The sequence below is a fragment of the Sphaerodactylus townsendi genome, linkage group LG06 (genome assembly GCF_021028975.2).
Source record: "Sphaerodactylus townsendi isolate TG3544 linkage group LG06, MPM_Stown_v2.3, whole genome shotgun sequence".
Classification (NCBI taxonomy): Eukaryota; Metazoa; Chordata; class Lepidosauria; order Squamata; family Sphaerodactylidae; genus Sphaerodactylus; species Sphaerodactylus townsendi.
In genome coordinates, this window is record NC_059430.1 from 97,144,786 (window position 1) to 97,160,811 (window position 16,026).

At 42.8% G+C, this 16,026-nt stretch overlaps 1 protein-coding gene across 4 annotated transcripts in view; it reads right to left on the bottom strand.

The window, feature by feature from the left end:
- ZMYM4 (zinc finger MYM-type containing 4) overlaps nt 1-16,026 on the bottom strand; it is a 70,462-nt gene that overhangs the window by 40,001 nt on the left and 14,435 nt on the right. For 3 of the 4 annotated variants that reach the window (XM_048499877.1, XM_048499879.1, XM_048499876.1), the window contains 2 exons: nt 1,806-1,851; nt 109-636 (listed from right to left, as the gene is read on the bottom strand). In XM_048499877.1, the coding sequence (XP_048355834.1) occupies nt 109-636; nt 1,806-1,851 (574 nt within the window). Of the gene's footprint in view, nt 1-108; nt 637-1,805; nt 1,852-9,369; nt 9,453-16,026 lie in introns of those variants that run through there. The other variant, XM_048499878.1, reaches the window with a different exon arrangement.

A 16,026-nucleotide genomic window follows, 5' to 3' on the forward strand; every position in this document is an offset into this window, starting at 1 on the left:
AGTAAGCCTTACTGAAGCCACAGTAAGCCTCAATCAAGCCACAGTAAGATTAACAGTAACTGCTCAAGAGTTTGCACCACACCCAACTCCAAGTGATCCAACACTTACTTGATTTATCAAGGAAACTGCTTTTCAACCTTGAATCCAGCTCCTTCGGCACTTTCTCCAAGCGTTTATCCCGCTCTTGGAAAGGTCCTTCTCTGGTTTTCTCCTTTGACAAAAAAACTTCCTTACCATCATCTCTTGCTAGGCTGAAATCTTTCCGAATAGGCTTAAATACAGGGGGTCCTTTATCAAAAGGCGAAGAGAGGTCTTTCTGAATCAGGTTTTGCATCTGCAAGTCTTTCTCATTGTCCATGGCGAGATCCCGAACCCTCCTCCCATCTCCCCGGCTGTCGTCGGGGCGAATGGCAGAAGGGAGACCATCCTTTGGGGTGAAGTTCTGCTCATCCTCGTTATCGCTCCCAACAACAGGAATCCCTGTAAGATCCCCAGAGTTCAAGAAGAAATCACTATCATCCAGCAGCGAGTTTGTAGAGCCTGTCCGGTTCTGCATTCTGTAGGAGATGCTGTCAAAGGCAGGGGTTAGACGGTGGACAGTTTTCTCAGCCATTTCTGTATGGACAAGGTCAGAACCTGGGGAGGAGAAGAGAATTGGAGGTCTTGAGAAATCACTCTCATGTTATTCTGGAAACAGATATGAGGCCAAATACATTGTGAGAGAAAGCAGACTCTCGTGTCTATACTCCAAAGCATGTATTAAGCAGTGCGTGTGATGCCGCTTGAACACAGTGCTTTTTTCCAATGGAAAACCTGGGAAATTGAGGGCGCACATTAAAAAAACTCTTTGAGAGAATGCTTTTCAAGACAAGGTTTTATTCAATCAAAATGTGAAGCTGATTTTTAAAACATAAGAATCTGTAGCATTGCTAATTGCTACATATATTATTTTAAACATATTTTCAAGGATATGTTTAGGGCTTCAATGTGAATAACTCAGGCAATAATTAATATGCGTTATATGCCAATAAAAGGTGTTGTTGTTGTTAATTAATATGCTGTAATATATTTGATAACATATTCACGAGTTCAGTGTTTTCAAGGTCATAGAAAGTTTAAACTTGGATGTTCAAATAATACATTGTCTTTTGTGTACTTCAACATCTGTTTCCTAATTTCAGCTTCTCAGGTAGCAAAACTTAAGATAAATGCACTAAGGCAGCACAGGGCTCACAATAATCTTGACCATGTCTGTAATTTTGCTTGTAGAAAATGAAGAGTACAGTGCCAAGCACAGTTACAGCACCATTCTAAGCGTGTATTCAATGGAACTTATTCTGCAGTTAATCATGCTTGGGAATGCAGCCTAAATCTTTTCTGAGCAGTCACATATCTAAAGGTTGGATCCAAATGACATTTCCTATCTGTGGAATGCAACTTTCCTGCCTCCTCTTCTCCCACTCCTCTTCTTCCACTACATGGATTTCCATCAACTGATGCTCCTAGGGACAGTGAACCCTGAGGAATGTCATGAGGGTCATCTGCCCAAGGGGTGCGGGAATTGGTAGGACATTTTCACTTAGTCTGGATCCAACCTACAGGGTCCAACAGAATTTTACCTTCGAAAAGAATTTGCAGATTTGCAGATGACTTTAGAAGGGTTCTGGTTATTCTGCAAATACATCACTCACTATCTTGAGTCACAAGGAACCAGGATTTGAAAATCTTAACATGGGAGCAATAACTTTAACTCACAAAAATGTTAGGAGGAGGGTTAGAACTGAAGGAACAAAACAAACGCTTACGTTTTTCTCCGAGGCTTCCAAAAATTGCATCGGGTTTGTCTTCAAACTGCAATTAGGAAGAGAATCACATCATCGTGCTGGTCATTTTACATAAAAAGAAAACCCTTTCCTCTTTCCTAATCTCAGTAAAAAATATTACATAGAAGACAAAAATGTATGTTTATTATATTTTATTCTATGCTTTTCTTTAACGGATTTCTTGCCCACTCGAGTGGTTTGTGACAAGACGAAGTCAACAATGAATTAAAATCCTAACATTCAATAACAAAATCGTCAAATAAACTATATACTGGTTCAAGAATAAAATTAAGACAATTCCAAGACAGAGGGCTTACTCATAAAGAACAAAATCCAACATTAGGGTAGCAAATATTTAATCCAACACCTGAAATTTCGTAAACCAGGCACCAGCTGGACAGAACTACTGAAGAAAAGGTCCTGCTGCCCCATAACTTCAAAAGGCTGGGAGCACAGAGAAAGTCTTGGTGATGGAAAACTTTTCGAGGAGGTTTTAACAATTAACATACCATTTTCCAAGAAGCAATAAATAAAATTATCACCATCACTGTAAATTACCACTGCTATAATAATAAAACAGGAAAATATAATTGCACTGGTCCCCAGGCGATAGCAAAGTCACCTAACAACAACGTTGTCCTGAGAGACACTTTTACCAAATCAGATAAAGGTTTAACAGGATTGAGCCATCGGAAATGGTGAAGCCACTGGGCTGAAATGTGCATCTGAGGAAGTAAGGAGTAAGTTGGTGCTGGGAAAGTGCCACACACATGCTCTTTCACAAGAAAGTGCATAAAAACCCCACGCACATATGATTGTTAGGGTTGCCAACAACCAGGTGGGGCCTGGAAATCTCCTGGAATTACAACTGAATTCCAGGCAATAGGAATCAGTTCACCAGGAGAAAACAGCTCCTGCAAAGGGTGGACTCTACCATGTTGATGTCCCTCTCCAGAGAGTCAGTGTGGTGTAGCGGTTAAGAGCTGTGGACTCTAATCTGGAGAGCCGGGTTTGATTCCCCATTCCTCCACCTGAGTGGCAGACTTTTATCTGATGAACTTGATTTGTTTCCCTGCTCCTAAACATGAAGCCTCAGGCTAGTCACAGTTCTTTCAAAACGGTCAGCCCCATCTACCTCAGAAGGTGTCTGTTGTGGGGAGAGGAAGAGAAAGGAGTTTGTAAGCCACTTTGAGACTCCTTACAGGAGAGAAAGGCAGAGTATAAATTCAAACTCTTCTTCCCATCACCAAACTCCAGCCTCCTCAGGCTCCTCCCTCACCCCCCCAAAAAAATTATCCAGAAATTTTCCAACCTGTAGTCTGCCAACCTAACAATGGTGCACTTACAGCACTCTTGCTGTGACTAGGAAACCTTTTTCCCCAGGGTTCAAACAATGCAGAGAGGTGTGTACTCTGTTCTGTAAGCCCTTTAATACGTCATCAGAATAAAACATGGGTGTCAGAAACTGGCCAAAGCTTGCTGCCACCACTGCATGTGCAACATTCACAGACTGGTTCACAAAAACAGCTTCTGAACAGTTAGCCCTGGTCTCTGAAGTCAGCATGTCTTAGAAATGATGCACTTCCCCCAGCCACTTCCCCTGCCACCTGGACCTCCACTAAAATACTCTTTGCCTCAAGGATATCCTAAGGGTTTCTTCAAGTTCCAGTTTAGTCATTTTCTGCAATCAAAGAACAAGTTTTGGGCTTAAATTACTCTTTGGTAGATGGACCTTAAGCCTAGCTGGCTAACACAAGGAAGGAAATCCCCGGCTTGGGTTGGCAACGAGCCTGGGCGGGGGGGGGGGGGGGGGGTCTTGTCTCTTTAACAGAGGCCTTGTGTGTGGAAATGGGCAGGTGAAACTTCTGACTGCCTGGAGGCTAATAACATCACCTGGTCAAAAATACCAACCACCATTAACTTCTACTAAAGGAAACAACACTATGGACTTACCGTGAAGGCGTCTTTTCCTCAGTGGAGCGAAGTCATCCAGGCTGGTTAGGTCACACCTTTTTTGTTCTGGAAGGGCTAAGCAAATTTTGCAAGGGCTCCTGGACGAAGGGTGCTGAACCTTTCCAGACATCCCAAAGCCCTGAAGTTTTCCTAGCTTAAGTTATTGTACCCTTTCCATCTCATCATAGTCATACTTTGGGGTGGGTTCTGGATGACTTCGCCCCACTGAAGAAAAGACACCTTCACGGTAAGTCAAAAGTGTTGTTCTCCTTCAGTGGTGCTACCCTCATCCAGACCAAAACTTTAACCAGGGAATACTTTTCTGTTGGAATCAGACCCAGCATTCCACCATTTCCTGCTTCTGGAGTACTTGTTGCAGGACACGTTTGTTGAAGGCCACTTCAGTTGAGCAGTATTTGTCCAGGCAGTAGTGGCAAACAAATGTTGAGAGGGATGACCAGGTGGCTATTCTGCACATCTGGACAGTTGAGGGCTGCTAACTTTGCTACTGCCCTGGTTGAATCCACCACTACTGAATCCTGTGAACCTAGGGAGCTATAAGCCAGGTGGATGCAAAGGTTCAACCCCTCACGAAACTTTTACAGGCCCTCGACCACAATTTATTGGGTCCAAACAATACAAGGAGAGCATCAGACTTCTACAGATCTCAGTAACCTTGATGAATCTCTTGGGTCCCCTTCTTATGTCCAATTTATGCCATTCCTCTTCTAAAGATGGCTGGGACTAGGCAGAAGGAGTGTAGTGCTATAGTTATAGATAGAAGGAGAGTGGTAAACCCACCTCAGGGAGAAGAATGGATCTGTCCTCAGTATTACTGAATTCCTGCAGATGTTGCACATCTCTCTTCTGATGGAGAGAGCCCCCAATTGGGCCACATGCTTGGCTGACATAATAGCAATACGAAATGCTAACTTCCATGAGAGGTGCTTAAATGATGTCTTCTTCATGGCTCAAAGGGAGGACCTGTGAGTGCCTCCAGCACCTCTGCCCATCTCCAAAAAGGGAACCTGTGTACAACAGGTGGACTAATCTGAACCTTCAGAACCAAGAATTTGGTTTTAAGACTTAACTTCCAACCATTAAACCAAAGCTGACAACATCATTTGGAATTTAACTAATCTCCTGGCCTGTAGACCTGAAAATATCAAGATAATGATCACAAATACCTCTTGCCGGATTTATTTATTTATATTTATATTTCTATACCGCCCTATCCCCAGGGGGCTCCAGGCAGTGACGAGCAGACTGTAGGCAAGATTGCAGCATGATATCCACAATCTCTTGGGAAACCTCCGATTGAATGAGGTCCCAGTGTTTAAGATACATAATGTCAGATCCAGGCTGGCTGGATCCAGATGGCACACCAGACCCTGAAGCAATAAATCCCACTGCAGTGGTAGATGCCAGGAGCTTACAAGATCTGAAAACCAGGCCTTTTGAGGCCAATCACAATGAGCCATGCCCAGTCTTCTCTGACCTTCCTCAGAAGCCCTCCAATCAGGGAAGTGGGAAGGAAGGCGTAATGGAGGCCTTCTGACCACAGTTGATGGAGGGCATCTTCCCATATGGATCTCTAGGTCTCTTGAACAGTACCTCAGGACCTGGCAAACAGCACCAGTGCAGGACTTCCGAAACATCTTGTTAATTCTTGGAAGGTTTCTGGTTTTAGGGGCCACTCTCAGGCTCGATAGACTCTGCAGTGTTCTGCACTCCCCATACGTGATTTGCTTGCAGGCTTGCAATATTTTGCTATGCCCAACTGAACAGCAGGAGGGCTTCCTGATGGAGTTCCATCACTCTAGTGCCTCCTTGTCTGTTTACATGAACTTTCACTGTCATGTTGTCATTCTTTGTAGAACATGACGGCCTCTAAGGAGATGTTTGGAAACAAGCACGCCCCTCCAGGCCACTTGCAGCACCAATCAGCTCGCCTTGCTTGTGTCTGCTACGAGGATCGGCAGCACTTGCAAAAAGATTCATCACTCCAGGTCCTTTGCTAAGCTGTCTCGGAGTTTTAATAACCTTGTGCCTTGCTGGAAGGGTAGCAATTTCCATTGGAGGCATCTGGTGTAATCTTGCCCACGGGACCAGGTCTAGCATCAAAAGGTGGAGACCTAGTACTGCAGCCAGCTCTATCAGATCTATCTGACCCCTTCTGTACAGGCCTCTAACCACTTCTCGGGTCTCCATCCGGTTCTCTGTGGGTAGGAAAACTCTTCCCACTTCTGTGTTTACTTTGGTCCCAGGTTGGATGAAGTCTCAGTTTGGGAGCAGGCGACTCTTGTCCCAGCTTATCAGGAACCCTCAGCTTGAAGCAGGTGGCGGGTAGCTTGGGCGCCTTTCCTCAGCTCCCTTCAGAAATTTCCACTCTGAAGATGCTCATCTAAGTATGGACAGATGTGCACTCCCCTCCCTGAGGAGTGCTATGAAAGTGATCAGGATTGGAAAGGCCAAAGGACAAGGCCCCATACCAATAGCGTGTGTCCCCCAGTGAGACATGTAGAAAATGGCATGAGGCTGGGTGAATAGGCACATGGAGGAAGGCCTCCTTGAGCCCAGGGCCCAGGAGAACTTTTATCTGGAACTCTGCTGAACAATGCTCAGCTTCTACATGTCAGTGATGGATTTTTACCATTTCTACAAGGTTCAGCAGGCAACCCCCGATGCTGGAGTCAGGCAGGGCTTGGCTTGGGTGCCTAGGGCTTTCCCTGACAATGTGTCATTCTGGCCCCTGGCCCCATAAGGCGCAGATCTACTGGAACGGAAGCCCTTGACTCTGGCTTCTGATCGCTGCTGGTAGGGATGAAGGGGCAAGGTTTCCCTTTTATATTTGTCCCTAGCAGGAAACGAGGATGAAAAGGGCATTGCTTTTTCATTTTCCTTTGTTTCTTCCAGGACTTTGTCCAGGGCAGGATCTCTGAACAGGAGCCACCCCGCAAACTACCCAATGGCCAAGTTTGTTTTGGTTAGATGATCTGTTTTCCACTATTTTAACCAAACATCCTTCTCACAAACACAACTGAAGCCTGGGCGCAGGCAAAGAAGTGCTGGTAGCCAATTGAGCCACCCTTTGGATTTTTTTAAAAAATAGCAATCTGTGAAAAGTGAGAGGGTCAGTCTCTAGGACCTGAAGCAGATCATCCATTCGTATGACAGTGGCTCTAGCTGCAGATGCCCTGATTCCCAAGGAGGGCGCCTAATAAGATTTCCTGACCGCAATCTCATTTTTCCTGTCTGGGGGGTGGGGGGGCCTTTAAAACATTTTCCCCATCTTCTGAAAGGACCACCCCAGAGTGCAAAACTATAACAGGTGAGATGCACCTGTTCTCTGTACTCACCCTCCTCCTTACTAGCTCCCACAGGCATGGAAGACCTGACAGACAGGGAATCCTCTATATCAAAACCCTGAGGGGTCTTTTAGATGGTTTTCTGGAAGAAGGTCGCTGGGCTCTCGTGCAACCATAATGGAAGAAACAGAGGCAGCCTCATCTTCTGCATCACCCTCATTGCCCCCCCTCAGAGGCAGATGGAGCTCTTCCACCTGCTACATCTCTCTGTAAAGATTATTTTGCAGACTCCCCCAGGAGAGAGGCTCACACAGGCCTCTGGAGGGGGGGGGGGCATGGTTGCTGTGGGTGAATTCCCACCAAATGTGCAACTGTCATGGGCGGGGGTTGGGGAACTGACCTATGCCTCAAGGATACTATGGCCCAAGGCAAACTCCATAGAGGTATGTTCCAGTTTGAATTCAGGTCTTGGAGAAAGGGTGGGAAGAGAGCTGCACCCATGCCCAATCTTGTGGTTGGGGGGTTTCTAGGGTGTTGGAACCTTCTCACAAACACAAACCGGCCTCCAATCCTGGAGAGCTCACCGCTGGGAAATATTTTGCTCCAAGGGCTCAGAGGCAAAGGACTCAATGCAGCCAGCATCTGCAATGGCTGCATGCCCAGGGAGCTTATCCCAGGACGGGGTGTGTGTGTGTGTGTGTTTTCAAAGGGGTCCTGAAGGGTTGCTGCTTCTGCCATTGTAGTTGTCCTCTTCCAATCCTGGTTTGCTCTTCATATAATCACTTCCAGAACCAGATGCCTCTGGGTGGGAGGACATATCCTTAATGGCCAATCAACCTGGGTGCTTGTTCTGGGACACATGAAGTCTGCCGACTCACCACAAGGCCCCCAGAAGGGGTCTAAGGGAGGGACAGACACTTGTGAGATTCCCGGGGGGTCCTCTCCCTATTGAATCTGAGGAGTCCCTTAAGGCATCAGTCCTGAGCTCAGAGTCATCTGGGAGGAGGATTTTTCATTCATTTTTATTTTTTTCCAAAGCCTGAGAAGACCCTCCTGACTTCTTAGAAGACTTGTCCTCACCCATTCCAGCAAGTAAGGAACTCCATTGTGAAAACTCATTTTCCTTTCCTTTCAGCTCTAAGAGTTATAGGGTAAGTGACTGTCCTGATCAGTAGGGCTACTTAAGACTGGAGAGGCTCAGCTCCCTTCACCCAGGAGACCTTGCAAAAATTTGCACAGAGCTGCCTGAACAAAGGAGGCATGACCTAACCAGCCTGGATGACTGAAGGAGAATGGACATTTTTTTCCAAGTCTGTTGGCAACCCTATCCCCCAGTAAAATATCTGCTCAGCCCATGACTTCACTCAGCAGTCCTTGACAATCTTACATCTTTTAATTGTGGCCACCCACTTGCAGTACAGATTTAATACTAATAAAGGGTTACTGATAGGATTACTGGGACAGTTCACAAAGGAAAGATGCTATTCTAAGCAATAATTAATATTCATATTCAGGATTTTAACTAACATTTAAAAAAATTATGCGCCCCCCCCCCCTGCTAATTTCAAAAACATGTTACCTACCTTGAACTTGCTAAGACAAGGTAAGATTTTAAAAATATAGAATAAACCAGTAAACTACCACCAGGTTATAACATCCAGACATCACAAATTCAGTTTCCCTACTTTCTGCAATGTGAATAGACAAGTTGTCTGTCTCAATTAATAATAAAAATCAGACAATGGGTAACTTTAAAAAGTTAACGCTCAATCACCATGAATTCACTATATTAAAAGTAACTTTCCAGAAGTCTGAAAGACATAGCTCCTTTTTAGAACTTGCTTTGTTATTTTACAAGCTGGTTTTGTTACTTTTATGCAAAATACATCTTAAGGAATCTATAGAACTTTTATAGAACTTTCTGTTTTGTTTTGTTTTTTTACTTTTATGCATAATGTCTCCAAGTTCACTATTGGGGGTGGGGGGGGGGGTGAACAAATAATGCATGTGATTTTACCGGCTGTGCTGTTAACATCTGATCTATTTGTCAGTCCTAGGAAGAGAAGAGGGTGAAGGAATTGCTCCCTACTGCTCCGGCACAGAGCAGCACTGATTGGAAGGGGATGGGGTAGGCAGGAAGACACCAAAGTCAATTTCATTGCCCCTCCCAGGTTGAGAAACACTGTTCAGCACAGGAGAGGAAAAAAAGAGAACTGCAGCTCTTCTGGGAATTCCCTCCTAGGGCTAAGTTTGCAAGATCATAAAAGCAACCCACCGATTCTTACCTTCGAAGCATCCAGGGAGAGAGATGAATGCACTGGCTAACAAAGAGCCAGCCTGCTGCATATACCTGCTGCAGGAAAAGAAGCACTTCCAACAGGAAGCGAACCCCTAGAGGTCAGGAGAGCCATAGAGAGCTGCTAAGAAGGGAAGTCTGCATGAGTTATGAACTCAGAAAAGCTCTGCCGGAACTGGAGAGCCCCCTAGCAGCATCAGCCATTCCAGCCTCCTGAAAACTCATCTCTGGTTTTGACTCAATGAAAAAAACTTGGGACAAAAAGGTTGCTTGTTGCTCAGGATGCATTTTCAACAACATTCTCCAGTGTGTTCAAGGACACCAGTGATGCTGAGAAATACATCCAATGCAACATTTGTCACTAAAACAGACCCTTCAGTCTTCCCAACTTGCAGAAAAGAGACATAACATTTATTCCTACCTGCACCCAACTCTCATCTTTCAAATTAATGAACATTGCAGTGCCAAACTGGTTACTTTGGGACCCGTGGGTTTACATGTTCCACCACTGGAAATGTTTTGCAAATTGAGCTCTTTGTCAACCGCAGTGTGGTGAGGCCAATTTTATTTTAAATCCCCCCATAAATTATTTATTTATTTATTTATTTATTTATTGTTTCGATTTATAAACCGCCCCATCCCCTGGGGGCTCTGGGCGGTGAACAACATTCACATATACAATTAATTAAATCGATAACAACAATATAATACTAAAAACCATTAAAAGCTACTTAAAAACAGCGGTTAGCATCATAATAGGTGCCCTATTATGGCCAATTCAATTTAGATCACCCCAGTAAAAGAAAAGGGAGGGGTCAGGTTCCTCTCTGGGAGGATAATAGGTGGTAAAGTGCAACAGATGGTATGTGCAAGAAGATGCATGTCCTGTTCAAATATATGAATCCTGCTCACACTTTACAGTGAAATATGTTCAAATATATGAACCCTGTTCACACTTTACAAATATAGCACATTTATGCTTAATTGTTCTTTACACATGCTTTGAGCCATTCTCATGTTACATTCGACTCATGTAAAGCTTAACTTTGCAAGACTAAGTCACCTACATAGTGGTCCTCTTTTTCATTTGTAACATGAAAGCACATACAGATGAACAGTGGTAGGGGCAGTGGGCAGAGAGTGGGAGACCTGATAAGTCTAGTTGCTCAGGGTTTTTCAGATTTCTTCCTCTACCTTTAACAGTAGCCTGATAGATAGAAATTGAGTGGGTGAAGCTTTTGCTGTCACTTTAAGGCCACACTAGGGAAAACTTCACCTGTCCAATTCCTGCAAGGTGTGTTAGTGACCCACAAGTGACCAAGAAGAGGAGGGGGCTACTGAAGCTTGGTCAGCTACCATGCTATTTCTCATGGATATTCATGGTTCTACCACTACTGTAACAAAAGGAGAACATGCAGAATATTTTACAGTACAGTCACAATAAATACCTGCATGTAAACAGAATAAAGAATGTGTACATATTTAGGGGGGGGGGTAAAAAGACCAGAGTCTTCGCAACAGAAATAAACCAACAACCATTCTCTTACACTTTTCTTTTTAATTTATTCATTCACATCATTTATACCCAGCCTTTCTGTCCAATGGGGACCCAAAGCAGCTATCATAATTCTCATAATTTAAATCCTTAGGTAAACCCAACCAAGTTGAGGGGAACAATGGATTTTGACTGACTTTTTCAAATAACAAGCTGAGGTCAGATTTTCAGATTAGCTTTAAAAATGTTTCAGAAAAATAATCAATACATATCAAAATATCACACATATTTTTCTGTTCTCTGCTCAGCAGTCTGTTTCTTTATAATGCCTATATTATGGCAAAATGCAAACTATAGTCATCACTAGGAAACTGGGCAGGCTAGGGAATTCGCCAAACTTAACAGACACTGCTGGGTATGTTCTGTTTAATTATAAAAGTTTAACTTATTTCCTCCAATGCAGTAGACAACAAGAAAAACAAAACTAAGTCCCAAGATCTGAAGAGTTGCTTTAAGAATGCCAATGAGATGGGGATCCTTTTAACTTTTGTTTAATTGCAGATTCTCTGGGCTGCATCACAAAGTTGATTCTATTACAAAAGCAGTCGGCTGTGTGGCACGGAAAGAGGTCCTTCGAAAACCCCATGTCCAAAGTCCTCTTGGCTATGTGGTCTATTCTACACGGTTCTTTGGATCATGGTCACACGTTCTGAAAATCTTTTATAAGTTCATCAACCTTTCTAGTCATCAACCTTTCTAGTCATAGAAAACAGGGAGAACCATTTCACAAATGCCTTCCCTGCAACTGCGGGGAGAAGCCTCTCGCATGATCCTCCCCAGAAACACACAGCTACTGGTCTATCATCGGTGAACCAGCAATTTTGTTGATAATGATGTCATAATGTCCTCCAAGGCTGGCTTAGATGTAGTGGACATAGTCTAAACTCTTCCTAATATGCACATTTTTATAAAACTCTTGAGCCATTAGTCTTTGGTTTTTCTAAGGGCTGGTTCACATATGCTTGAATATTGTGGCTGGCCATCAAGCAATGACTTGCATGTGTAAGCCTTATTCCCCTAGTAAAATGGACTTAAATCCATAGTCTCTCGATATTATTTTCAGTGTATTCTGCAGATAATCACACAGGCATGGTTTGGCACTCCCTGCATCAGCTATGCGTTCACATACCCACCTCTCCTTGCCAATTCAGAATCAATTCTCCTTTAGCATAAGGTCTTAGCTTGGCGTTACCTCCAAGTGAACAAAATGTGAGGTTTGCATTCAACCTCCAGACCAGGATTTTGATTTGCAATCCTGATTCAGAGTGAGAATACAAAACACAGTTTGCTAGTTCATTTTGGCACTACTTGTGCTAAGGAAGAAGTCATTAATTGGTTCTGGCCATGCCAAGGGAAGGGGATTAGGTTTACACATCAACATAAGGCTTACTCATATATACATGGACTCCATTGTAGTCTTAAGACTGTAAAGCTAATATTTCAGGATATACACATTGATAAATCACTCCTTCAACCCCCCCCCCCAAAAAAAAACCTGATTAAAAATATCACTTCTAGCATGTACTCAGACTCCATTTTGACTCCAAAATACCATCTATTCACTGGTGACCAAGTCTGCTGAAGTACTTTGTGACTCAGCATGTGATGCACTGCTGTTTGGGGGTTTTTTTAAACATAAACTATAGAAAAACAATGAGGCATTGAGGGACATATTTCCAACATCTCTGATGCCCTCCATGAGACAGGGATTTTTCCAGCCCTGAAAAAATGAGTAAGCAAGCATATCACATTAGATGCATTTATGTTTGTGAAACAGAATGTAAGTTCTGACACTCAATACCTCAAAGACTGAGCAGAAACAATATAACATGAATTATATATTAAACAAAATAAACCAATTATACAGTACACTTAAAATACAAATGGAAAAACAGAGACCTTGAATTTAGCCTCTAGGCTGAAAGCCACTGAACTAAGTAGTCCTCAGTGTACAACATGTAATACATACAAATGTTTCAAAGCTGACGATGTTCAAACAAGGCAACAGTCACAGTGAACCAGACCAAACATTTAGCAGAATAGAAGAATAGGCAAGTGGAATGCAAATATTAACAGCTTCTTCAGGAAAACTATGCCTCTAACAACATCGTGACAAGAAATATTTCAAAACATACTCTCATGTTTTGAACATAACAATTAGGTAACCATCGTTTGTCAATACAACAATAAACTTGTAAATAAACAATAAAACCACTCCTATGGCAAACCATCACTTGTTACATCTGAAACAGGTCACTGCTTCAACCAGCTTAAGAGGTACCAAAGCAGTTGATTGGGCACGCAGATGGGAACAGGAGTTCCTTTCCTCCACTGATGCCTAGCCACCTATTCTACCATTACTTCTCACTGCTGCCAAACCCCCAGACATGCAGGGTGCTACTGAATTCAAATCTAACTGTTCTACTGCAGAACAGCAAGGCTACCTTCTGAAATCCGTTTGGGCATTTTATCTTTCATCTGAGTCCACATGCTTGCAAAGATCCCCAAAATGTGATAATCTGCCCCCAAGCAGAGGCAGATAAATATGCCAAAAGTTCATAATGGTTCAAACTCTGTGATTTCAGAGTCCATCTATGGATTTTAAGGGACTGCAGTTATGATTTTGACCATATGGGACTTGCCACATCATCCATTTTGGTCATTCAGTTATTGGCAGGCAATACTCACTATCTCTCCATAGCTCTCCAATTAAATTGATTTCATTCTCAGTGTGGCCCTCAATACTGAAAAAATCACTTGCCTCAGCAAAAGCATCTCCCAAATATGGAACTACACACAAACCAAAGCGGATTCCCTTGATGAAAGCAATTTTGTGCAAATAAGACAACATGGAAAATGAAAGCTAATTTTGCCTAGACGTGTCTCCAACACCAGGGTTATCATCACTATGATCATCATTAGAATTATTCATTCCTCTAAGCCATTTTAACAGGCAACTGTCTTTATAATCCCTATTATCTTATTTGGTCTCAAACCAACCATCAGTCAGACATGTAATTACTGTGATGATTTTAGAAATGGGGCAGGAGCTTTCCAAGACAGGCCTGGAAAAACGTTTCCAATAGCTGAACATCTAAACTCAATTTAAGGATGTAGAAACAGATTTTTTTAAAAAGGACAAGCTTTAGGTAATGATAGAAAACATCCTTATGCTGTGGCATACTTACAGATACTATCATTTTGTTTATTTTATAAATGTCTCTTTCTTTTTCAGGAGTACAAGGCAACATATATTTGTCAAAGAAAACAATAAGTAAAAACGCACAATATGTCAAATCAGCCACAGTATTCACAAACTGATAATGCAATCCTACCTGTCTAAATACATCAAAATTAATAACATTCCACTGTAAAACATATTAAAAGTCCCAGGGAATACTTATTAAAAACTATTACTTTTTTATCCCACCCTCCCAGCAGCACAATGCATTTTACCTTAACAACAACCTTGTAAGGTATTTTTATCATTTTAATAGCAGAGTAGGGGCTTGAACCCTGGTTTCCCCGATCCTTTTTCAACCCACTGATAAATTCCCTTGCAGTGATTCTCAATACCAATCTTGCGTGGCCTGTGGAAAGTCTACAAGATATTTCTTTTGGTAGATAACTCAATAGAATACAAAAGATGCCCTTTGATGAGGCATCGTAACAATCAATAAGCAACACTACATTAAAAAATCTTCATTTCTGTTGGTACAGTACCCCCTTCTGGTGGCATCTTTCTAGCCAAGTGGATGTGGTTTAGATGCAGAGCAATGATTCATGACCTTTACTTATCAGGCTGCTACATCTGCTTAGAAATCAAGAGCAGCTAACATGGAAGATGCATATCCTTGGCTGCTATTTTCTGCATGGTTATGAGGGAGTAAGCCCGATGGTTGGGAGCAGAGTGATAAGCTGCAGTATGGCAGTGAAAACTCAGTTCACAACATGAATTCAACCCCAACAGAAGTCAGTTTCAGGTTGACTCAACTTTCCATCCTTCCAAGGGCATTAAAATGAGCACCCAGCTTGCTGGGGGTAAAGAGTAGACAACTAGTGAAAGCAATGGCAAACCACCCCATAAAACATAATGTGCCTAGTAAATGTCATGACGTGTAGCTATCTCATGGGTTAGTAATGACCCAATGCTTGCACAGGGGACTACTTTTAACTAAGCCTCATGGAGGACTTTTAAGGCTTGGACACAAGATCTATTATAAAAGGGAAGGGAAAGAAGTGTCACAGGGAAAGCCCTTTCTCATAAAACAGTACAATGGTCCTCTGAAGATGCCAACCACAGATGCAGGTGAAACGTCAGGAGAAAATGCTACTGGAACACAGCCATACAACCCAGAAAACCCACAACACCCTTGAACAATTTTGGTTGGTTTCAAGCTACCTGCATAGCCAGGACTGGCCAGGATACTATACTAACTTGATATATCAGTGGTTTAATTCAGTAGGTGGCAAAGAGACCAAATTAGATCCCAAATGCATTGTGAAGAGCCTTGAAGCACCGTAAAGATTTACAATGCAACCCCCAAGTGATTCCAGTTTAAACTTATTGGCTAGCATGGCAAAGGTTACTCTCCAGGAATGGTGATGGTGCATCTTATTAGGCACACACAGGACAGAGTTCAGTAAGACAGCGGGAGAGGGTAATAGTGCCCAGAAGGAGGAAAAGATTAATTCAGCAGATTCCAATGGAGGCTGGTGGGCAACACAGAGTTGTTCAGGAGGGCAATGAGATTGCAGCCTATCCCACTGTTTAATGTATGTATTATCTGTTATTTACTTTGTTTACAGTCTGCTTTTTTCATGGAGACTCAAGACAGATTATAATACCTAAGATATCCAATGAATAATGCCATAGGCCTAGGATTATATAATGGGGGAACAATGCAAACCACCAACTGGCTAAAGCAAAGTACACTATAAACAGTACAGAACGGGGAGGACAAGGAATAAGACAATGCAGTAAAAGCAGGCAACATTTTCAGTAATCACTGCAGTAGATTATAAACCTGTTCTATTATAAAAGAGCCCCTCTAAGGCTGTTGAGGGCTCCACTACAGTTCTATTCTCTCT